Here is a 25,070-nt window from a genome sequence, read left to right as displayed (position 1 = left end):
GCGGTAGTGCTTCACGCAACGATACAATGGAGAGGCAGTGCTTCCCCTTTTCTTAACCGTTCAGACTTCGTCCGTCATGAGCTGTATATGAGTTTACCAGCCCCGCACTAACATCTACGCTGGAAAAATGAACCGGTAGCTTAACGTAGTGCCCTCCTGCTGTCTGTGGCCTTGGTTGAGGATGGAGGTGCAGACGCACCTCTAAGCTCCTAACGCGGCACTGCGTGAAAATGGGGGCACTGCGACATCTACTACTGCGTCAGCAGCACCAAAACACTTATGGAATGGCAGCTGGAAGGCGGAATCGTTACTAGTGCCGCCTACGTACATTTGTCGTTTAACCCGTTCAGAGCCCGGGGTTTTGCGGGGCAATGCAGGCTGTGGTGTAGGGAAGAATCGTACTTCAGGAGGGCAACAAAAACAGGGTCAAAGTCCTCTTTTCCTACCTCAACACGTGCTGCTGCTCAGAACGCCACGGTACGCTTCAAAAAAAAAACAGGAGTCTCATCCCTGCGGGTGGCCAGTCGGGGAGAGCAGTCTCGTGCGGATTTCTTGTGGAGGTCCCTACAAAATCAGTTGCCAGTCGCAGGCACATGGTCGACGAGTCACTCAAAGCATGCTTAAAGGGATGTCCTGGTAGGCAGAGGAACGTACCCGAAGCAGGTTGCATGCCGGCCAAGGTCCTTGTTTGTGACCTTAGAAGCTATCGAGAAGCTAAGATTAACGGTTAAAACTTTTAGGGTCTAGGGTTTGAGGTTAGGAACGTCAGAGGAACAAGACTGCTCGTTCCGACTTGACAACACCACCAAGCCAGAAGCAGCCAGCATTCCATTTAAACGCTGCAGTGCAGGATCCAGCAAAGCCCGTTTGTCGACTGTCTGTATATCGTAGCGGTCCCTCTCAACAGTCGTTTCTCCTCCCGATGTACTGTTTTCCGTTTTGGCTGCCGATGAGGCTGCTGCTGGAGCCTGCAGGTTTACTATCCAGAACATTTGCTGCTCAGAGAAGAAGGGGCCTTCTGCGTGGAACTGGGAAGTGCCTTGGCTACTGCTGCCTTGTTGCAGTTGACTTTGCTGGCCATAGCTTCTCGTTGGGTCAGTGGCTTTCGTTATCTGCTCTATAAGCACTGCATCTCCAGCAAGGTGCAACAGCACTTGCAGAGAGTTCACGAGGGGCTCTTCAAATGTTGCCTCATCATCGTTTCCTCGATGCATAATTTGCTGCAGCTGATGCAGCAACAGTACCTGCACGCTTCCCGCTGCTGCATGCAGTGCCTCCCCAACACGCTGGCGAGCCAACGTAAGCACTGTGTGTCCTACAACTTGAGCAGCGGTCGCTGCCGTCGCCGCAGCTCCTGCTACAGCGGCAGCTGCTCCAGCAGCGCCCGCTCCGGCCTCCCAGAAGTCTGCAGGGAGTGGCTCTCTGGCGCAGCAGCTCAATACATTGTCAACCAGCCGAGCGACCGCCGGATGGAACGGCAACCGTACTGCTGCAAGGCAAGCACCCCCGCTCCTCTCCAAAAGTTCCTTCTGGTGCAGACGAACTTCCTGTTGCTGCCGCAGCTGTGTTTGCCGCTGAATCCCAACAAAATGTTCATGAAGCACTTCAGGGAGCACAAGCAACGTGACGGGGACTTCTGTGGCCTCAAGGCATACAGTCAGCTGCACCGCAAGGGGTCCCCAGGGGCCGCCATCTGCACAGCAAGGAAGACAGCACCCCAAGGAAACAAATGCCGCCGCTAGCGAGGTAAACGCAGCAACAGCAGCGGCAGCTGGCAGCAGCAACAGGAAATCCTTTTCAAGTGTGCTGGTAGTCAGAACCTCGCCAGTGGAAGACACCGTGAACTGCTGCTGCTGCTTGGGGTGCCGCTGCTGTTGTTCCTGCTGCTGCTGCTGTTCCACGGGATCGAAGTTAGAGATGAAGTCTTCCCAGTCAGTATACGAAATCCACAGGTCTATACACACTTTGCCAGGCAGATATACTCTCTGCTGCTGCTGCCTGCGCTGCTGGACGCAAGTGGAGAACAAAGAAATTAGCTGTCGGCCGCTTTCTCCCTCCAGCCCCTCGTGACGCTGTTGTGACTGCTGCTGACGTGGCTTCTGCATTTTCCAAGAATGTGCTGCAAGCTTCCCTACCCCATATTTTGACGTTTCTGATTCCGAGGTTGTAGCTCTGTCAAGTCGCGAGTGGAGTGCATCCGCTGTTGCAGACTTACCGCCTTCCATCTCCGTTTCGTTTGTTCTATTCGTGTCTTCTTTTGCATGATCTTCGGCTTCACTTAGTAGGGCGAGCAATCGCGCCAGCAACTGAACTATTGAAGCCACACACAACTGCCAGGATGGGCCCCAAGCTGCGCACTGCTGCTGCTCCCTTTCCCCATATTGGCGGCTGCTTCGTTCTATGATGCGAACAGCTGATACATCTCGAAAATCGAAAGTGGTGCAGACAGGAAGAGGCATGCAGACATCCCAAACGAAATTTAACAGTCGCTGCAAGAAGCAGACCGAACCACATCGCTGCAATGCCTCCTCTTCATCCTTAATGCGGGCGCACGCAGACACTCCCCAGCAATCCTCAAACGGAACCCAGCTGATACAATTTCTAGCGACCGTGCCTTGGCCCACGCAGTTGCTGCTGTTGTCGCTGCTTCCAGCAACGGCAAGAAAGCGGCAATACAATGACTCAAATGGTTGGTCGAGAGTTCTTCTCACAGCCTCAATAGTCTCCGCAGCAGTGGCGGAGACAACTGCTGCTGCTGCTGCATTTGCAGCATTGTCAGAGCAAAGCCGCCACACAAAAGTTCTCAATGATTCTAAAGCCATGCGAAAATTTTGTTCTTGATCGAAGCCGCTGCAGCAACAGCCCGTTGAGCTCTCTGAGCATCCTTCTACTGCACTTGCCCGAAGTTCACCTCCCGAAGTAACAGCGGCCACTGACCGACATGCCAAGCGGGAGCAAACGAAGTGCAATAATCTCTTTCCACTTCCAACAGAACAGCAGGCATGAAGACGTAGCAGCAAAGTGAGGAAAGCCGAAGCGTTGAGCTCAACAGAGACAGTTGTTTCAGGTGCGCCAGATGCGCTGCGAGAAATAAACATCGTGCTGCAGTTTATGAAATAAAGAACCACCGGAGCTTCTGCAGCAAGCAAAAAGGACGCACGGAGAGACTGAGCCAAAAGGCTGGCCTGGGCTGCTGTGACAGCGGCATATCTCGCCCTCGATTGTCCTGCTTCTCTAGCTGATACCGTTTCGTTTACTCCTGCTGCTATCAGTGTTGGCGCAGGCGCAGAAGGCGCCTTCGCCGCTGTTTCTTTCGTCATACAGTCTCGTTCCTGCAGCAAAAGGGCAGTTGCAGCTGCCTGGTCGCACTCTCTGCAATCGCTGCGGAAGGTGCATTTGTTGACGCATTTGCTGGGATCGCTACTGCAGTTCTTGCCACAACTGCAGGAGCTACGAAATTGCAGGAAAGCATTCATGCGGTCCAGCTGATCACCACCAAATTCCAAAAAATGCAGCAATACGTAGCGACTCTTGTTTACCTTGAGCCGGAGTCCGCGCTGCTGCTCTTGATGAATACCGAACTCATTGCAAAAGAAGGCAAAGTCTTCAGCAGTCAATAAGGCAGCGGACCGAGCTACGTCTGAGTCTAAGAAGGGAAGTTCATCACGGGACTGGCACAGGAGTGCTTCTACTGTCCCTGCAGGAACAGTTTCCTGCAACTTTGTTTTCATTGCTGCTGCAGTCGCTGTCTCGGCTCCCCTTGGTGCTGAAGGTGAGGACAAGCTACTGTAGTGCTGTTTCTCACCTTGTTCATCACCACATCGACATACGGCGCGGCCTTGGTGGACATCTCCCTCTGAGGTCGTCTTGACTTGCCCATCAGCAGGGCTTATCCCTTCAGCAGCAGCGGCAGCATCATGCATCGAGAATAACTCCCTTCTATTAGCAAACTCCGCCTGAATGATAGGCAGGAGGCAGGTAAGAGCGGTATACCTTGGATCTTGAGCAGCAACGAATGCATACAGCAAAGCGCTTTTGCCAGCGTTCTGATCCCCCAGCAATAACGCGCTGACGCAGCAACAATCTCCCGTGATGCTGTTTTTCTGGTAAGGGTACAGGAGCTGCTCATAGTACTCATCATGCCTGTCCTGCTGTATGTACACTCCCTTCTGCTCTAGCCCGAATGGAGTGAGCCTGAGGGCAAGTGTCATTTTTGCCGTCTTCTTTGGATTCAGGTGCAAAGGGCAGAAATGTTTGGGCTAGAGAGGAGATGCAGAATGAAATATGCGGCAACATGCAAAAACACGGGAAGATACAAAGAAAAATTGCTCTTCTTCTTGCTTAGATATAACAATACTCCTGCCGAGTCAGTAGAGCTCTGCTCCCTAGACCATTGAGCGACGCGAATTCAAATTGTCCTATTGAGGGCATCTTCTGCTGTAATTGGGCCAGCTTCCAGTAGACTCCTTCCATGTGTTGTATGGACGCTTCTGCTGTGCTGCTGCGAGTGGTAATGCGGCTGATGCTGCTTGTGCAGCTGCTTGGAATGGTTTAGTGGGAAATTGCCGCCCTACTCTTGTACAAGCGCCCCTGAAAGGACGAAGTAGTGTTAGGGTCAGTCTCGCCACTATTAACCTCAAAGTCACAGTCTTGCTGTGGCTAGCGAGGACACGGAGCGAATCACTGCAGTCCATGAATGGCTTTTGTGTTAGGAACCTGGTCCCTCAACCTTCTGTGGCAGGGATACGGCTAGAAACAGCCCCAGCTAAGTCCCATATTTCCCTAAAGGGCACAACTTCTGATATACTGTTGGGTGGGAAAGTGCAGAAATGCAGAGGTGCAAGACTGTTGGGAGGCATTGCCGGCCGCTGGCCGCTGTGGAAAATGGCTGCAGCACATTGATGCTCTGGGGCATGCCCGTGGAATAATGCTTAATCTGGACCTTCCTTTTGTTGTTAGCATTATTTTTGTGTGCTGTACGGAGAGTTGCTAGTTTTTCGGCGGAAGTTCTCCACAACGACATCGAACACATGAACTGGTCAGCACTGTCTGTTTATTTATAAGGGTCTGCCAAACATTTCAGCGCACGCAACACATCACTAATTCGAGAATTAAAGTCTACAGCGAGTACTAATACATATTTCAAAGTATCTGAGTGAGAAACGGGGGAAAGGCTGTAAACGAACACATTTCGGAGGAGTTTGCGGTCTACGGACAGGGGTTTTGCTATTTCGATGCGGCAGCACCATCAGGATCCACATTTTGTCCTGTCCATCAGACTTGATCACGTATATCGTGGCAGGTAAGTGGTACTGAAACTTTGTGGCAGTGAAACTCTCAGCTAAATGCCACTGCCAGCGCCAACCAGCGGCCGAACAGAAGCTCAGGAGGAGGGGCTGCTAAATAGGTGCAGATCTGGTCCCATCCCTAAGATTAAAGGGCAGAGTCCGAAACTGAGCTTGCACTCGTAGGGGACAGAAGAGGTTTACAGCGTTCCTAAGCATTGGCGTCATCTGTCAGCTTGTTCATGACAAGAGTGGGGCAAGGAGCACATACTGTTTGTGTTCCTGTTTGAAACCCAGACTAATTCGCCTCTATTTTCTGCTGTATCAGGCTCCTGCAATGCGTTGCAGAGAAACGTCAACGGCAGTACAGAAACAAGTGGCACTGACCGCGGTGGAGGTTCTTTGGTGTGCAGATGTGCGTATCTCTTCTGTCCCATACTGATGCAAGCGCACGAGATTTTCCCCCAACAAAATGGCTGGCACTGAATAAGCGCCATTTTATGAGCTTCTCTTCCTATCCTTTGGTCTTTCCGATGGTTGCCGCTCGCAGTGCTTCTGCCAGCAGCAACCAGCGTGCCTCTCTACGGACACCACTTTACGCTCACCATCGCGCACGTTGGCTACAAAACATCGGTACTTTCCCAAATTCCATTACAATTTTCTAGCTGAAGCGATGCTCATTGCATCCGGGACACGTTCTTCAGATCCCTCAGCACCAAAAGTATGTTCGTGCTTTGAAGGCAGCCAATTGTAGGGCATACTGTTTCAGTTCTTTGGGCTTCACGCTCAGCATAGCAGCTATTTTGGCCCTTGGGAACGCGTTCATATATATGTTTAATATGTATATGTATGTGCCGTTTGTATGTGCAGTATATGCATAAATGCACCTGGAGGTTTAAATCGCTGCAGGGCCTCAAGAGCAGCAGCAGCGAGCAGTGCAGGTGTCTTGGCTGCTGTTTTTGCTGTGCTGTTGTCTTTTACTGCTGTGGTTGCTGATCCTTTAGAGTCCGTTGTGGAGCTGGTGAAGTACCAGCTGCTGCTAATCTCCAAATAACCGAGCAGGAACCTCTGGTGCTGCAGCCCCTAACTGCGCTGATGCGATTTGTTTCTCCAGAAAATGCAATTATTGAAGTGAAAGGACACTTAGCTAGAAAAGCAACCGTGTTTCAGTGTGTCAGCAGCCTCCAGTAGCCGATCGTATCCAAAGAAGCATCGTCCAGGGCCTCTAAATCCTTCACGGTTAAACGCTAAGCCGTGGATCCGAAGCCTTCGCACATTTACTGTGTGATTCGCCGTTAGGCGTAGCCCATCACCAGCAAACAGCCAACGCCTGAAACACCAAACGTAATACACGTATGAGAGCAACGGAAGTGGTAAAGCTTTCTTTTATGGCACAAGGTTGATAGGGGGAACGGTGACAGCAACAGTGGCAGCAGCCACAAAAAGCAGCAACAACGACAGCGACTCCACAAGCAACTTTGCCAGCAGCAGCGAAACGAGTAACAAAAGTAGCGCCAGCAGCAAGCCGTGTACTCTGACCAGCTTCTCCACATGCTGTTTCTGCAACTGCCAGCGCCAGCAGTAGAACGACAAAGCAGTTGCAGGCTCAACAGCAGTAGAAGCAGCAGCGCGCCCCCTCTATTTAGCCAGATACTAGCGGCATCCAGCGTCACGTGCCAGACCGACGGTGGGAGTTCCAGCAGTGCCACCTTGCGTCCGGTCTCATTGTAGTCTGTAGTGCGGAAATGTGTCGCCGCAGATTTATCTGCCTAAGCAGCAGAATGTCACCATTACCTGCAGAAGAGCCAGCAGCAGCTCTGCGTGTTTACCGCTGCGGTTCACTTTCCTATCAGTCTTCGTGGTGCTGATTTTGTGCGAACTCCTTTTTGGTTGTGTCCGTTTTGCTGGTCTGAATCAGTTGCAGTCGTCGCTTTCCGGCCTGCAACCTGCATCTACGTGCTGTCCAACTGACAGTTCATCCTCCAGCTTGAAAGCTTAACCGAGTACTACGTTAGTTAATATGCTTCAGTTGTTGGGTGGAGGGGTGGGTTGTTAAAGACACGCATTTGCGGGCTAGTTGTTGAGGTGTGTGGCTGGCTGTTCAGTTCAGCTCACCCATTTATAAAGTAGATAAGCCAATTAGTACAGATGCGAATGCATTTGTACAAAAATTGGTCAAACTGGCCAAAGTATTCTTTTACTTATTATTTGGCCTTTTTATGGGTGCTACTTTATTCGCCTCTTCGAAAACAGATCAAAGTTATCGTTCGTTTACCTATTTCTCTTATGGAGGAGTGCTGCTTTATTGGTCACTTCGGTTAGTCTATCTACTTCTGTATTTGCGTGTATACACGGGTACCTGTCAATGCGCGTACTCAACTAGTTGGAACTCCTAAATTGGCTCTCCAGTCAGTCAAAATTTTCATTTCTTATTTTCTCATGATTTGTCTACTAATTTTGATCCAACTTTAATTATAACTGTTACATTCCTCCTCTTTCCGTCGATTTTTTGCGTTTACATGCGCATGTACGTAAATACGTATGTTTACGTATATATGGCATTATCGCATAACATATGTACATGCAATAAACCTTGAACAGCTATCATTTTCATGTCATCACTGAGTCCATTAATTGCATTCTTACTTGTTACTTTCTTTGTTTCTTTTTAGTTTCGCGTGCCGCATGCTTGCCCTTTGCGCAATCACATCTCTACGTGCACCTTCGTGTGGCGTGGGTATTGTAATTCGGTTAGTTTCTGCGAGCTGTATTCTTTCCCGCATACACGTATCCTTCGTACTTTATATCCATTTGGAGCTTCGAAATTAGCTCCATTTAAAGCGTTTCTTCTTTCTGCGAAATGATTAATGCATCCAAAGTAGTTCAAAGCCTAAATCCCGTATTCCCGAAGCGCAAAGTAGTGCTGCACGTAGCGGCACGTGTGAATTATTGGTTTGTTTCTTCGTGACTGATCACCTCTTGATTGTCTGAGTAGATTTTGCGCATTTTTACTACTCATTTACCATTATTGATTGATAGATTTGGCGTTTGGTTTGTTGCGTGCGATGGCGTTTTACTGTGTCTGCTGCAATGGGCAATATCCTTCGGGGGCCCGTCCTTTAGAACCAAGTAATACCTTGTGTTTCATACTAACTCTGTTGATAGAATGGTGTACACAATCATTATCCGGCTCTAGAGAGAGGTGCAGCCTTCTCAGGAACAATATGCGCAGCTTTATGTGTAGCACTTCGGGCAACAACACGACTTCCTTGCCTTCCTATTTCATCTCTTTAGCCACTAGCCTTTATTCAAATTGCTTTCTAGGCATCAAGTTGATATTTCATAACAGACAACCAGCTCACTGCAATCTGATGAAACCTCAAAAAAGAAGAGCCCGCGGCGCTACCTTAACACCTTGAATATGTCCCATGGAAGGTACCGTCTCTGCACTACGAACGCCATAGTTTGAGGTGAGAAGTATCTACATTTTGGCAAACTCTGCAGAGATCCCAGTTAAGCAGGCGTCAGGACCGTTGCGGTTCCTCGGGCAAATGCCAACACGTGACAGGAGAGCTGACATGTAGTCTACTGCAACTTGAAAAAAGTAACTGACATAAAACATGCTGTGATTTACAACGTTAGAGTCACGATCTCCCACGTTGCCTGTTCCACAGCGAACCTAGAGAAACATTTGTTGAAGGCACGTTCATCTCAGGCACGCCAATATAGTATGAGGACGCGCAGTGTTCCAAGATAGAGCTCAATTTGCTTCTTGCCACTGAAATCTACTTGGCCGATATTCATGCGGCACAGTCTGTCCACAATTCAGCAATCGGTCCCGATGCGGGCACCTTTCCCCTTTGCGTTTGCTGCCAGGGCAACAGCACTTCAAGGGGGCTTTTGCCCACCAACATTTCCTCCAATTTTTCCTAAGAACCGCCTTCGAATGACTGTACTGCTGAGCTGAGTCATATTTGGTGGTTATTCAGGGTTAGCAGCGCAAGTTACCGGGTACATGCCAGTTAAGAGGAGGGTTAGAGGGGTGAGAGAGCTGCAGCGGTGCACACGCGTAGCAATGAAAGACGAGCTTCGCTACTGGTTTGGCACGGGGCGGCAGCTTTGTGACCATGCAACAAATTATCTTCACAATGATTTGTCTTACTGGGTGCTTTATTGGACTGGTCATTTTCGGTTTGCGACTCATGCATTGACTTCCCTGTGTGGCTCCCCGGGGTATGAACCTGTCTTCCGTGCTCGTTTAGTGTCTAGTGCCTCTAGGCGCATTCCTACCGTCATTTATCATGAACATCGTCAATGTTTCTAAAACTTTTTTAAACCTGAGGATCTGTAGCATTAGCTTTCAAGGATGTATAGTCGACTAGCCGCAAAACAAGCCCTGCAAGCTGCCTGCCATTCTGGAACGCTTATGCTGGTTATATGCGGCTTCGCACAACCATTAGCATGCTTAGTGCAAATAAATGTTACTACACCATTTTTTAGAACATTGAACTTGAAAAAGTGGTGCATGAATGCAGCGCCACAAGTTAGTAGCTCAGAACCGCAAATGATCTGTGGGCGAAGGCTAGGAGGGGGATGCCTGGATGCCTGCCAGTTTCTTTGCATGATCCTAACAGCATTTGAATTTTTCACTTATGATGATCAAGCGAAGGGGTCTGCTTTATAACTCCAAAAATCTCGGCAGCCGTCACGTTGGAACAACTAGTGGCTACTGCTTAACGTAGCTTAGTAGCTTCCTGAAGGCAAGCTGCCTGTGGTACTGTAGTGCAAGTGATGCACTGTACTGCTGAACAGTCGGTCAGAGCTTCAGAAAAATGTCGTGAGACGTAACGCATACTGGACTATGGCTGTTGGTTCCATGCGTCGAGACAAACAGTGCTGAAGGCCTTAGAGCGTGCGCATGTGCGGCTTCAAGTATTTCTAGAGCTTGGTTAGAGAGTGAAGAAGTGAAGCGGAGAATTAATTCTAACGCCCTTTCGGTAGTAGAGTGAGTCGCTTTACCGGATGATCTATAGACTTCGGCTACTAGGTGATCTTGCAATCTGAGAATCCTACATGTCCTTCACAGAGGGCAAAGCGATCGAATTTGCCGCACTTTTCTCCCGTCAGGTTCGTTTCTTCAACTTTATATATGAAAAGTGCATTAGTACCAAAGCTTGAGGCGCGCAGAGTCTAGATTACCCGCCTCATCTCGATCTGGGGGAAGGGCAAGCTGGAAAAACATTCCGCGTTGAGCTGTTCTGTAACGTGCGGCAAAAGAAATATGATGTGGCTTCTATATCATTCACAAGTGGTTGGGATCCCTTGCTACTTTTTCAAGGGGGAGGTGGATCCTTGGGGAACAACCAAAGAAGCCAAGGGTCACTGCCGAGTGGCAGCCTCTGCTTCCTGTCATGACACGGGGGGTGCTAAAGAGACTGAACGCCTACAAAGTATAACTTCAAGGCTCACAACGATTTTCGATCCTGTTCTTTGGTTGCAGTGCGGGAGTATTTTCCTCCTCTCCCAGGACGAGCAAGGTGAACCATGGCAGGATCTGAACAACACCGTTTCCCCGTCCTTCGCAAACAGGTCCTGTTTTAATCCCGGGGGCTACATTTTTTACTTTAGTAGTCTAGAAGACCAAGACGGCATTTCAACATGTGCTAAGACCATTCGCTGGTAGCGCCAATGTTAAGCTCTAAGTCAGGGATCACCCAGCAGCCCGTCATGGAGCTGCTGTATGTAACACCTTTCCGCGACTCTGCTCCACCATCCGGCATCGGCGCATTGAATACTAAGAATGAAAGGTTCAGATTATGGCCCAATCAAGGAGCTCATCGCCCCTCCAAGGTCCTGCAAATGCTCGCGGCAGTTATAGCTTTGGTCTTGGCAGTGCACTGGTGTATTCTCCAGAGAAACAACCTTGCCAGCACAAATGTACTAATTCGCAGACTGGCGAGTGGTGAAAAGGGGGATAATCAAGAGGAAAGGGCAGGTAGGGCTGGCGTAGACGCTTGCGAGAGCCTCTACACTGCAACGGGCTCACAGGAGCTTGGTACTTCTGAGACCTCACCCGCGGCTCAACAAGTGTTAAGGAGAATGCTCAATGAAGAGTCAGCAGGAAAAAGAGAGGAACACAGCCCAGATGCCAATGTGGCTCGAGACAGCACAACAGTTCACAGCATGGCAGCGAGAGCTCTTGAATCGGCAATGGACTCTATGGAGGGTTTAAACGCGACAACGCATCCGCCAAGAGACACAATTACGGCCTCATCCTCCCCCCGCAGTGAGAAGGCCGCTGATAGAAACCGACAAAACTCCGGGTCGTTCGCGACGGCCAGCAACATTGCAGTGACTAAACAGAAGTCTGATGACAATTTGGACCTTTCTAACAAGCATTGTATCAAAAAACAAGCTCTAATCAGCACATTACGCGGAAATCTTAGATGTTCTTCACAATCTCGTAAGCGTTCAGCGACTGCAGCCAGTACTTTCACTTCGGCAGTGCAAAGTCCAACCCGTCCATTTCCCATTGAACCCACAGACAATGATATATATAGCGCACCGATCCCGCTACAACGAAGATGCCTCGAAGTTGCAAATACTGTATCTGCGCAAATCGGCGGGGAAAATTATGGAGGTGTCTCACAGTTGCACGATGAACACCAGGGTACCTCGGCAAATCAAGCCCTGTCCGTTTCACGTGAAAGCATGTTGAAGCCTTTAGCGCCTTCTACTTGTACGAAAAGGGCAGAACGTCCTTTGAGTAAGCAGCGCTCTAAAGCCAAGCAAGCTAGGCTCCTACCCAAGGTGAGTGCGAACAAATTTCACCACTGCGGCCTTGTTTCTGCAACACTTGAGCGTTTCAGAAGCATGCAGCGCTGCGTCTCCAGGCTGTGTACACTGCTTTTATCATTGCGTTCTATCGTGTTGTTTTTAGTGTTTCTCTCCCTTGCCCAAGGACGCACTGGCATTTCGTTCATTCCTTTTTCAGAACAGAGCATGCTTCTGCTATTCTGCTTGAAGAATGGCTGTTCTTTGCCTTTCTGTCGTCCGTGTCAGCCCACCCCACCACTCACTGGCACCACTCTGCGAGAAACCACGAGTGCCCTGGAACAGCAAGAGCCTGATTACGAGAAGCATCCGTTCTACCGGCTGCCACCTGCCGGTCCAACGATGGGAATCGAGCCATTTGATACAGATTTCGCTCTAACAATTGCAGCACCAGCCGCTGGGGCTGCTGCGAAGCTTGACCCTATTCGACAGATATTTCTAAAACCGCAGATCTCTGCACAGGATATGCAACAACTTGTACGTCTTGGTGAACAGCTTGTGGCGTATGCTCAGAAGTACTTGGCGAAAGAAATCTCATTGAAATCAAATTGGCGACTCTCGGAATCAATGGCTCGTCGCTTCCTTGTGGCAGATGCATTGTGGTGTATTTGTAACATTGTAGGCCCTGCAATGCAGAGGGGGCAATGGTGGGATCAAATATTAGGGAAGATTGGAGGTCATGAAGCTTTAGTGGATCACGTAAATTCGCTGAGTAGCCCTAATGGGCCTACGTTTTTAGCTCGAATTGTTGCTGCTTTGGAACAATACAAGAGAGGCGACCGGCCAGCTCCGAGAGAGGTTGTAGAGTTGAAAATGCGAATACTTCGTCAACCGTGCGTCACCGAAGAGTTCAGAAGACCTCAGTGGGACCCCTGGAGAAATGACGACAAACATTTCAGAGGCATTTCTTGACTCCGTGGTTTGACCGGGGGGTCCCATTTGAGTCCTGTTGCAAAACATTTTTTTGAGGTTGAAGCAAATTGCAGAATGTGCAGGAGTCTGCTACGAGCTTTCATACTCATGAAGGGTAGGGTACTCACGGGCTTACTTAGCGGAAAGTTCGTGATTTTATAACGCCTTCACTAGTAGAGGGGATTTCGAATACGTTTGAACGTCAGAGATTCACGTAGGTCGTTGATAAGCCCTTACTTTATCATTTAAATGAAGAACCCAAACTTCAAACTAAACATATTGTCGTTGCAGTGCTTTTGTCGAGATTCAGCCTGAAAAGCGTCCACGTGAACATAACTGGCGCACAGTCCTTTGCACACAATTCTACAACGCAACCGAGCAACTTGCCACGTCGAGGCAAAGGAACGTAGCGCGACTGACACGGTGATAAGTGTCTTGCGGTTCGGGCTCGTGCGCTAGCGTGGTCAGTAGAACTAATGTGAGATGGCGTCTAAATGTCAATAGCAAACTGCACCCATTGGAAACGTCTTAATTTAGTGATTCACACAAAAAAGTTGCCAGGATCCTACTTTCCCAGCACTGCAGAGATGGGAAGGAGGAGGGAAGAGGACAGTGGTGCTATAAAAAAAGGCACCGTTAGAGGTCAAAAGTTGGTCAACTATGTAAGACCCCATGGGCCACGAGGGTCTAGGCAGTGCCCATGAGTGCGTGAAGCAGGGCTGCATGCACGCAAGAAAAGCGTCTGACGCAAGATACTTTAGGCGTTGATGTTTGGTCAAGGGCTTGGTTATTTAGTCTTATTTTGTTGCCGCCGTGAATAGGCTACGATGCATCGAAGCAGGGGCTGTGTGGTCGGTTAGAGCCTCCGTGCTCTGCCTCACAGACCTGCCACGTTTTTGTGCATCGGCCGATGTCCAGCAAGCAATCAGGCTCACTACAGACGCATTCCAACGCAAAATTCGAGCGCCTCCGTATGCATGGTTCGCATTTGCGGCTGCAACACTAGCCTGTCCTCAGACCCGTATGCATGGTTCACATTTGCGGCTGCAACACTAACCTAGGAACAAAGCCTCCATAGGTCTTCTAGGATATTAATTTCCAGTAGCCTGAAGAATTGCTCCATGCACTAATCGTCTCCAGATGCTGCTTCTCCGGCCAGGGCCCACACAGCAGACCCATTTTGGGCTTCTCAAGGGTCTTGCATAGCACCAGCTATGGACTTAGTCCCCCCTGACTCGCATATAAAAGAGTAGTGCAAAAGCGTAGCGCTACTTTATCCCAGGCACCTCAGGACGTTTCCCAAAGTCAGTGTGGTGAGCTCTAGACTGCTCTAGGCTGTTATGTTCTAGTCTAGCGGTTCCGTAAGCATCCCAGACCGCTTCCGCAAGTGGCTCACAAGCATAGTACAAGTTGAACACAGCCCCTTTCTAGCCAAAGATTGTTTTAGGAGTTGTGGAGTACCAAGGCCTGTACTTGGCATGTGCCGCCAATAAATAGCCTCCGTCAATCTTAGCTCAAGACATCCCAAACGGTGAGCTACTTCTTCCATACAAATTTAAACTCGGTTTGTTAGCTGAGTCCTATAGTACGAGCACGCAAGAGTATTGAAGGGGCAGGGTACGAGCATGCGAAAGTAGTGAAGGTGCCGGGATTATCATGCAGAGCCAACTCTGGAACGTAAAGTGTGTATCAGAGCCACTCTCGGTGTGGCTCCTCCGATTGCTGGAGCTGATAAGCACCAAAAACCTCCGAATAATAAACTCTGAATGTATAGTTAACAATATGCATGTCCCAAGTCAGCACGCTCCCTGCATGAGCAAGTTTTCTCTGGCGGCAGCATTAAGATGCGTGTTTGCCCCCCACGGCGGCTTTCCCTTTGCATACTCCACTCTTACTTTAGGCACACTGAAGCAAATCACGTTAATAAAACTGCGTTCTTGTGTATGAAGCTTCTGTAATGTATCTACAAGGTGGCTTTAAAGGGCTTGATGGTGTTGACGGCTCCTCACGTAGTGTTAAGAAGGGCACTACAACTGGGCATAGAAGCAAAGCGAAATAGGCTTAAAAGGCATTGAATATAACGCAGACATAAATTAAAATGGTCCTTCTGTAGAGAGATTAAGCCTAAAGACTCCGTAGAGTCTTCACGCCGAACAGCACGATATGTGTCTACGCCACCAGTGATCTAATGGCTCAGCGCGGTAGCAGAGAATGGCGGCGATTCGTTTTCAGCGATCACAGGAAATGATCGCAGCATTATATTTTATTTAGTCTTAAGTTACGCTTTGGAAACAATTGATGGTCTAGGATAGGACCAGGGCCTGAGTAAAATCGATGCGGGCGCACATAGCAGGGCTCGACGCACTGACAGTCACGCACTAAGCTACTTTAGACACGAACACTTCGCCTTTTTTAACAACGAGAATTTCATTTAGTTTTAGTTTTTATTTTTTTGTGGTGTTTACATCGGAAGAGAATGTGCCATTGCACGTATTTCGCAGCCTTGTCTATCCAAGCTCACAAGACCCCTTCCGGAATGGCAACGCAGCAACTAACAACCGCAGGTCCACTACAAGCATACACTGTTTGGAACATGAACTTTTGACAGTTTTATTGCATTGTGGTGAACAGTTTAAGCAGTTTCTGTCCATGTGCGCCATTCTAAACATTAACAGCCATGTAGTACTGGCTTGAGCCACCTACTGCATTTCGTGGCTCATTACAGAATGCAAAGGACGTAAACTTGGCTTTTTCCTTCCTGATCATGGTGACGCGGGACTTATCAGGAGATAATGGTCCAAGTGAGAAATCCTTGTTGCTTCAGTCTCGCCGATGAACTGGAATGTGAGAGAGAGGCAACATATTCGTGAAGACGGTGAGCTTACGAGTTTTTTCTCTTCACACTGGCATCTATATATCTTTCCCACCTGTCTCTAAGGCTCGGGGATCATTTTCCAATGAGATTTTTTTGACAGTGTTTGCTTCAGTAGATGCAGCGCTGCCAGCAGCCCTGCCCTTGCACACTGAATCGGGTTTCGGGTCATTGTCCCATCCTACCGAAGCTGGTAAAGCTGAGGATTTTCAACTTGTGTCGACTGCCCCTTCCGATACTGTCAAATGCCAAGTGCGCGCCTGGAGTCGCCTCAGCAACTAGTCGGGGAACTGTTGCATTTAAAGGATTTCCCGCATTTTCCCGCATCCGTGCATTCAACAGATTCCCCCGCAACCATGTCATGGTGTGGAAACAATAGGCTCAAACACCGGTCTGACATATCCCCTTCACTGAGTTGTAAGGGCCAACAACCTCACAGGGGTATTCGGAAGCGTTTTATCATTGGTTCAATTCTAGCCTTGATAGCAACGGTGTACTTCTGTTGGCTAAAAAGCAGGAGCCGGCTCAGTTCAGCATCATTTACCCGCAGGCTAGCAGGCGCTAACGAAAGTGCCGGGGAGGAGTATATGCTGCTGGGCATTGACCTGGAGGCTTGCGGCAATCTTGACAACGCAGCGGGCTTACCCGGACCAACTACCGTCAATGTGTTGCGTGTCTATTCAAAACTCCCAGAAATGCACTCTGACGAGGGACCAGCACTTGGAAACAGGGCGGACAACGAAAGAGTTGAGATGCATTTGGACACAGCACCTGGGCAAACGGCGACGGCAAGAATTGATGAATGGTTGATGGACCCGATAGAAGATTTAGAGGCATTAATAAATGCCGAGACGCAAGCTTCGACACCTGGATCTTCCCTTAACTGCTCAAACTTTCCTCTTGTGGATCAAAACGTGTCTGCTTTGACCGGGATGAAGGGAGTAAATCCGCTTTTGCAGCTGTCCAACTCACCAAGCGCCGGACACCTGGATGAGAGCGTCTCTGGGATGAGCGGAGACTCCACAGTGACTCCCAATGATTATGACGGCCTTCAAGCTTCCATAGATCAGCTCACTTCTGAAGAGAGTGCCCTTATTGATCAACTTCTTGATACGTTAGACGAAGATTTGAATTTACCGGAGCTTCCAGCAACTGCAGCAGGTCCGTTCTTGCCAGTACGGCAAGCCACAACAAGCGCGCCTGACGGAGGGCCGATGTTCTATTCAACATCGACAGCGCCTTGTCGACAACCTCTAGGAAACACCAATGCTATGAATGCAGGAGTTGCTGAGGCTGGCGCATCTTTGTTTCAATCACCTGATCAGCAGCCGGCTAAACGCCAGAGGACTGCCGATTTTGGAGCCATCGATGGAAGGTGGGCTGGAGCCATTGATGGAAGGAGGGCTGGAGCCATCGATGGAAGGAGGGCTGGAGCCATTGATGGGAGGTGGGCTGGAGCCATGGATGGAAGGTGGGCTGGAGCCATGGATGGAAGGTGGGCTGGAGCCATCGATGGAAGGAGAGCTGGAGCCACCGATGGAAGGTGGGCTGGAGCCATCGGTGGAAGGTGGCCTGCAACATTAGTGCCCTCCACGCGTTTGGGAACACATTCTGTCCTTGCGCACACTTTGGAAGTCGCACAGTTCCCAGGACAGAATCAAGTGAGTGCGAACAAGCAGTCTGCACTTCGTTGTTTTGCTCCAGTTTTGTGACCCCTTTGTTTCTATGCACGATTCTTCGCTTTGCATGCATTAGATCTGCTCGCACAGTATTGATGTCGTTTTAAATCGCCTTGATTCGGCGTTACTCCTAGCATGCCCGAATATGCATTCTGCTCAAGGCCGCTTTGGTAAGACATTTATTCCCAATGTTTCAACTGAAGCAGAGATTCTGCATGCGTTTGCCGTTCTATTCTCAGGCCATCCCGCCATTTCAATTCACCACTGTTCCTGCTCAGCCAGTGGCAACGAGCTCGCTAACTCAAGGCCGGCCTGACTATGCAACGCATCCATACTACCGGCTACCACTTGCTCATCCAGGTGCAGACCTCCCTGCATTTGATGTCAGGAAGACTTTAGTATATACGGGAATAGCCTCTGGAATCGCAGAGAAACTTCATCCTGTTCGGGTGCTCTTACTCCAGCAGCAACTGTCTCTGGGGGATATGCAGCTGCTCTTAAAGCATGGTCAGCGTCTCCTTTCGTATGCCCAAAAGTTTCTGACAAGGAAAATATCTGCGTCAAAATTGTCTCACGCTATTGAGCCACTTAGCCGTCGGTTCCTTGTGGCAGATGCACTGTGGTGTATTTGTAGTGTCTTGGGTCCTGCAATGCAGAAGGAAAAGTGGTGGACACAGCTTCTGGATAAAATGGCAAATGGCTTAAGTGCGCGGTTGCAGATGGAGGTGCTGATTGCAAAGGATCCCTTTTTCTGTAAGCTGCTTGCTGCAATGCATCTATATAGGAAGGGCAAGAGACCAAGTGCGAAGACTGTAGTACTTCTGAAACAGTCGATATTTCGGCCAGCACGCAGTACTCGTGAATTTAAAAAGTCTAGGTGGGATCCGTGGAGAAGAGACGACAGACACTTTGAAGGCACTTCCTAATGCAACTTATTTTTTCCAGACGCTTTGATTATTGGCGGTGTTTATTTGAGATCGACAGAGCGCGTGAAGTGCATTTCAGCTAGTCAAACTCTGTCTACTTTATTACAGATAATGCTTTACTAGTCGTATTTCAGGCGCTGCAAAAACCGGATGAGGCTTAATTCGAAAAGAACTGAGCGGCTATATGAGCGTTGCACTGCCGCGCAGCGTCACTACAGCTAATGCAGAGACAATGGTAGCTTTGACGTGGCCGAAATTTTATGTAGGTGTGCTGCTTGCCTGTGTATTATCATATCTAGATATAGGCGACCGCTACAGGCGATCGCAACAAGCATGCTCAGCAGAACTCCTAGTGTTGGTCATCCGATTCCCAGAGCGCCTACGTGAACATGACAAAATGGGAGGCTGGTGCTGAAAGCCGTGTGGAAAGCTTTAATGGCTTTGTACATTCGGCACACGTACTGGCTGACTGCTCTTTAGTATCCAAATGAAATCATCTCCACTCGCTTGCTCGCCCAACCTGTCACTGGATTGATTCGCATAGCAAGTGCATCGGCGCTCACAAGGCGCCGTCAAGGTGAGTCCTGTCACCCTGTTCGATAAAATTAGCCTATTACTCCTGCTTTATATTTTATAGGAAGAAGGACAGCGAATGGCAAACCCACTACAACAATGCAAGCTTCCACACAAATGGCCCATCATCTGAAGTATTCTTCACCCGGGGAAACTCCCCACAGTGCTTTCGAGTCCGTTACGGTAATGCGGTCACACATGCGTCTTCGTGGCTAGAAACACTCAGAACACAGCTATCCAATGGGGACCTTTGGAGTCATCCCAGAGATACACCGAACAACTCAGCACCATACGGCTGATCGATATCTGAGCTCATCTCGTCCATTAGTTGCGCCCAACATCTGTTAGCACATACTTGTGTATTTTCCCTGTGCCTTCGCAAAATGGACGTGCTGTCATTTGCTGCCCGTCCTCACCGAAGTCATGTGATCATCAATGGATATTATTAGACTACTTTAGCCATTAGTAAGCCAATTTTGCTGCCACATGCTAGCAACAGAAATACTGCTGGCATGCCGGAACTATAGCTGTGTTTGGGAAGCACACTGACTATTCAGGATAGTCGTCCTAATCTACGCTGTTGGCCTGAGGTACAGCTATTGCTCTTGTCGTCGCTGCCCCGTAAAAACGTAAAAGCTGACTGAAGGATGCAGCTTTTGTGTGAAACAATTTCGTGATGATGAAGCAGAGCATTGTCCTGCATAATACGCTGTTACTATCAAAACGGGCGCCAAATGCAACTAGGAAAAAAACAGCATTTTTGTGAATGTGGGATAGCAGCTGGGATAGAATGTACTTCGGGTTTCCAGTCAGCTGGGCAAAACCATGCAGAGCGTGTATTTAAGGGATATGTAATCGTATGCTCTCATGCCTTTGAACAAACTACGCGTCTGAACTGAAGTTTTGATTCGACTCGTCGGAAAACGGGGGCAAAGCAGGTCAAGGCTAAACTACACGAAAAAGTTTTGAATGCTACCATCGCCTTCCATTTTTATGTCTTCTGCGCAGCAATTCTGCACAATTTGCCTTTGATGGCACAACACTTCTGTTCTGCCGACTGATAAGCAACAACTAACGCAATGCAGTATTGATTCTTTGCCGATTAGCATGTGGTGCACTAAAACTAAATTGAGAATACGTGTTGGACTTTTGCCTACATGTTTACGTATGGTTGGACAAACTGGTGGGCTCATAAGGGCCTAAATGTCCACATTGCTTGACATACACGAACTGCCCAGCTTATGGCCAGAAGTGATGCAACGGGCGTACGTGACAGAAACTTATTACTAGACAGCCTGCTCAGCCTAGTGCGTGAAGTGGGCAGCTAGGACCAAATGCAACATCATTTGAGAAGGTAAGAAGGCAAAGGCGGGATATACCATTAGATGAGAGGGCTCTCCGCAGTGCTGCTGGTCTAACAGCATGTGTCACCCGGCACTTGACAAAAGCAGTACTCGAACTACACAGCTACTCGACAAAGGACAATCCACAGAGGTATCGAGCTGTACTTTTTCACGACTATGTACAAACTCAGAGGCAAGCGGCACTCGCATTACACGGATACCTCCATGGTTTGTCTTCTTCAAGCACTTGTAGGAGCTTGCTGACCAGCTTGACAGCATGGACCAAAGCGCTGGCTTATATGCGGAACGGTCAGTGTCCTGTTTGGTTACTGAGCATTAGGTCTCCTTTGTGTTTGATGACATTGGGTCTACGAGTCATTTGTAGCCAGTGTGCTTCGCTGGGGGCTGCTACCGACTTCATTTGCCTGGTGGTCTTGCTGCTCTTGCTGCTCCTCGATAAATGCCCAACTTTCTTTTTGGGGGTTAAACACGCCCCTTGCGATTCTTCTGTATTTTATAGTTGATGCTGCAGATTGGAGCTTAGTATCGCTTTCTGTAGGACTCGACTTGTCGCCGTTAACGCGTCCAGATATGCATTAAGTCGTAGCGAGGGCTGGAGAGCTTGAAGCTGCAACGCAGTGTGTGCAGAGGCTGACCCACTTGAAATGCTGAGGGTTACCAGTAGAGGTTTCGTGTCAGGCAACAAATCTGAGATCAGGGTGAGCAGCTGTAGGAAGCGATCCCCTCTCCTTGGATTATGGCACAGTGAATCTGCGAACTCTGGAGCGCGCATTGCTCAGCTGTGCAGGCGCGTCACCCACATTAACCACCTTACTTGGAGCTGAATCGCTACGGAGGCTCCATCCACTTCTTAAAACTATTTGCCGTCTGTAAATTAGCCTGGAAATCTGTGGTCATATTTAGGGTACGCCAGTAACGATGCCTCACGCAGCTCCTTAGTTGAACACAGCGTTCAGCCATTTTTGGAGTCCTGTTGAACAATGTTCTGTCATTCAGTATCGGGCAAGTCCGCTCAACTACAGGAATGATATGGGTGGCGGCGGCCTCTGGTGAAGCGGGGTACCCAGAGGAACCACGGGCTCAACAGCTTCCTTGAGCATCAACGAGATCTAGAAAATTTTACACTAATCCCGCTTACGAAGCAGTTTGGCGGTGCTCTCGCTTAGACAGGGGAGCTCTTGGTGAGCGACAGTGCCTGCCTCCCACGTAAATGTCAAGCTGACGCCGGCCATAAAATGATCCTTTTGTGTCCCACAGTGCTGGCTCCCCTTGCCGTTGGCAGTCCATATCAAATGGGAGAGGCTCACCGGGCATGTTAGGCCACATCTGTAGCTCTCATCGTCACTGCCCGCCAGTATTTTGAAGACAATTCAGTCTTTTAGACAGTTGCGGAGTATATCGCACCTGTTTGACCCCGGGAATCTCTGGCTAGTTCTCAGCTGCACGAAGAGCTCTCCGCTGGCCTGAGCACCAGCCTCTCTAATACTTTGGAGGGATAGCACTCTTCCCAGCCTATATAACCACCATAAGTTTTCAGCTTCGATACATTTTGTCCCACTGATTTCTCGCGAATGCGCTAGAAAAGGTAATGCCAAGATATCAAGATTAGGGCCTTGGAAGAAAGCTAGTACCGGTTGCAACAGTCAGTTTATAACATGAGAGAACAAAAGAATTCGTTTTGAAAGGAGGGACACGAGGTCTGCTGAGACACGCTATTGAGGCTTGACCCATCCAGCGAGCGGCCTTGTTCGACTTGATGGGGCTTGGTCGGACCACTTGGAATGAGCTCGTTCGAGCTTGACTTCTATGAATACTGAAGCATCCCGACTACCTACTTTGATTTTTTGAGTTTCGATAAATCGAAAACGTAAAAATAGAACTTTTTTCGGAAGTGCATGAGGATCACCCATAATAATCAGTTTCGCGGTTCGGCAGAGTGATCACTGAAGGCAGAACCATGATCTAGGACTCCCAGGTGCTCAAGCACTGGGATTCAGGCTTACCAGCAGAAGCCAAATTTTCGAGAGGGCGGTCAGTCAATTTTTCGAAATTTTGACTTTTTTAATATACGGAAACGGGGCGCTGAAGGCTTAATTTGCGGGGTTCTTCACAGTGTGTGCCCCGCATAGAAAATTCTAGGGAGAGCTGCAAATTAGTCTCCTCGCACACTATGCAGGCTTCTTTGCCCACAGAAGCCGACGGACCACGTGCAATAACTAGCAGGTTTGAAGATTTCTAGCTTACAGAAGGAGCATCTGGTGATTTTGCCAATGTCAAGTGTGGACTTGGAGCTGACTCAATGGGAGGCGGAACCACTTTATTTGACGACCTCCCCTGCATTCATGCCACGATTTGGGGGCGAAAGGGCCGTGTACGAGTCTCCTTGGTCTATAACGGCAGCGGTTCAATGCCAAAAGTTCCCTACGAGGGCCCCGAAACTTATAGCCAGTCTTTTGATTCTAGCCCTAGTAATGACGATGTACTTCTGCCACCTGAAGAAAAACCAACAGCGCGGCTCACCTACGACTATCCGCAGGCTTGCAGGTGACGGAAGTACAGACAAGACTTCCGCAAATAATAGATTGGGAGAGGAGCAATGCCAACGATTTAACGATGCGCTAAGGCCAGTAGGGCTAGATATCTTGGATCGCCCTCTTCTTTCCCTTCAGGGGAGCGCCGTTGCGTCAAATGAGCAGCCACCAAGTGAGCAGGGGAAAGAAACGGCAAACATCGATATGGAAGCTGGTAAATTGGTGCAGCCGTCAGCAACAGAGAGAATTGCCGAATGGTCGATGGACCCTATAGGAAACTTGGACTCATTGATACAGTTCTCATCAGGTGCTCCACCGACTTCGCCTTCGTTTCGCAGTAGAAGACTCCCGTACTCAGACGACGATGCAGATCTCCCATCCGAGCGTCATAATACAGAATTTTTATCTTCCCTGTCAGAAGAAGCTCTACAAAGCTACGCACAATTGTATGCGCAGTCTGGAGAATCTCCAGCAAACAACGGTTACACCGCGAGTCCGGAAGAACCTTGTGCAACCTCAAATTCAAGACCGCATCCGGATCCTGTAGAGAATTATACACTTCAGTGGATACTTGGGGGGTTACGTGCTTCTTTGGACCTACCAGTGCTCTCAGGAGATGCAGTGAGTACATATTTTGAATCACAGACCAAAGAGCTGTCTACCGCAGGAAGCGGTGGTAGTGGCATTTCTTCGCCATGGCCCTCGCCTCAGCAACATTTGGATGCTGCAGGCGCTACTGATACGAACTGCAGAGAAAACTCTGCAAATGCGCTGGAGTCACCTGGTGAGTGGGACCCACAGGAAACCTCTCCCCATTTAGAGGTCCAGTCTGAAAACATGTCGGTATCTGTTCCTCACACGCCTGTGGAAGACAATCCTCTTCAAACTTCCCCCTCGGGAGCCACAGAAGAAAAGCGGACACAGGTAGGAAGTGCTGTCAACTCTCCGTCTGCTGCTGTCTTGATTTTGAACTACGTTTCAGAATTGATCTAGCGTTGAGCCTGAAGAGGATTCTGCCTGAAATTTGCTGGCGTCGTGTCTCGTCATGTCCTTCTTGCTGGTGACTGAGTTGAGCCCAAGGATGCACTTTGCTCCGTGATTCTTGGGCGTCATTGTGACTTCCTATTTTCGTCTTAGCCACAAAGTATCTGTTCGTTTGTTGGCTTTTTGCGTCAGGACCTTTTCTCGCCACAGAACTCCATTCTGCTCACCCTGCTAAGCAACTCCTCGCCAGAGGCAGAAAGAGACGGCAAGGATTTGCCTAATTATGCGAATCATCCATTTTACCAGCTTCCGGTAGTTTCGCCAGGGGTGCAAGTCGAGCCATTCAACGTGGAATATGCTTTTGAAAAAGTAAAGCCAACATGGGGATTTTCAGCGAAACTTCGCCCTATAAGGGTTTTGCTACGCAAGAAAGAACTATCTCAGAGGGAGACAGAGATACTTGTACGCCTTGCCGAACAACTTGTGGCCTATGCTGACAAATCCTTGAAAGGTGACATAGTGGTGTTGAATGCATCACGCGCCTCTGGAAAACTGGCTCGTCGGTTTCTTGCAGCAGATGCACTGTGGTCTATTTGTAGAGTCGTGGGTCCTGCAATGAGAATGGAAAGTTGGTGGCGAGAACTAATGAGGAGGATGGCATATCTCCCAACCTTGCAGGGTCAGATAAACGCGATTAAAAATCCTTTTCGATGTCCCTTTATCCGTCGGCTTCTTTCCGCGCTTCAATTATATAGCGTAGGAAGACGACCAACTGCAAAAGAGGTAGTGGAAATAAAGCAGTGGATATTCTGCCCTCCCAACACTGTCACGGAATTCGCCAGGGGTATATGGGACCCGTGGAGGAAAGATAATGAACTTTTTTTAAGTCCTCAGTGATGGGCCCAGTATTAATTTCCTTGTAAGAACGTTTTCGCAAGGTTTTAACGCTGAGGAAAGGCAGGGTGTTCCTCGCGTTCTACAAGGATTGTTCAAATCGCATTTTCTCATACATGCTGAAAGGTAACGATTTGGCTGCCAAGAGCAGTGCGTTCTTCTGCTGAAAATCACAGGTAAAGCCGCATTACTGATGATGTCAGTAATATGTTGAAA

At 49.0% G+C, this 25,070-nt stretch overlaps 4 protein-coding genes across 4 annotated transcripts; 3 read left to right on the top strand and 1 right to left on the bottom strand.

Annotated features, from left to right (window-relative positions):
• Window positions 1-743: 743 nt before the first annotated feature.
• On the bottom strand, window positions 744-4,211 carry ETH_00031505 (uncharacterized protein; the record flags this gene model as incomplete). The annotated part of the gene is made up of 1 exon (XM_013378300.1): window positions 744-4,211. The coding sequence occupies one exon, from the start codon at window positions 4,209-4,211 to the stop codon at window positions 744-746; it is 3,468 nt and encodes a 1,155-aa protein (XP_013233754.1).
• Window positions 4,212-10,973: 6,762 nt separating this feature from the next.
• On the top strand, window positions 10,974-13,031 carry ETH_00031500 (uncharacterized protein; the record flags this gene model as incomplete). The annotated part of the gene is made up of 1 exon (XM_013378299.1): window positions 10,974-13,031. The coding sequence occupies one exon, from the start codon at window positions 10,974-10,976 to the stop codon at window positions 13,029-13,031; it is 2,058 nt and encodes a 685-aa protein (XP_013233753.1).
• Window positions 13,032-16,259: 3,228 nt separating this feature from the next.
• On the top strand, window positions 16,260-17,487 carry ETH_00031495 (uncharacterized protein; the record flags this gene model as incomplete). The annotated part of the gene is made up of 2 exons (XM_013378298.1): window positions 16,260-17,078; window positions 17,185-17,487. 2 exons carry the CDS (start codon window positions 16,260-16,262, stop codon window positions 17,485-17,487), a joined length of 1,122 nt encoding a protein of 373 aa, XP_013233752.1.
• Window positions 17,488-22,715: 5,228 nt separating this feature from the next.
• On the top strand, window positions 22,716-24,857 carry ETH_00031490 (uncharacterized protein; the record flags this gene model as incomplete). Its single annotated transcript, XM_013378297.1, has 2 exons — window positions 22,716-23,900; window positions 24,153-24,857. The coding sequence occupies 2 exons, from the start codon at window positions 22,716-22,718 to the stop codon at window positions 24,855-24,857; spliced, it is 1,890 nt and encodes a 629-aa protein (XP_013233751.1).
• Window positions 24,858-25,070: the final 213 nt, after the last annotated feature.

The sequence above is a fragment of the Eimeria tenella genome, genomic scaffold (assembly GCF_000499545.2).
Source record: "Eimeria tenella Houghton genomic scaffold, Eth_scaff8, whole genome shotgun sequence".
In the NCBI taxonomy this organism is placed as follows: domain Eukaryota; phylum Apicomplexa; class Conoidasida; order Eucoccidiorida; family Eimeriidae; genus Eimeria; species Eimeria tenella.
Note: the sequence above shows the minus strand (reverse complement) of the source record. Positions and strands in the feature narration are given on the sequence as shown.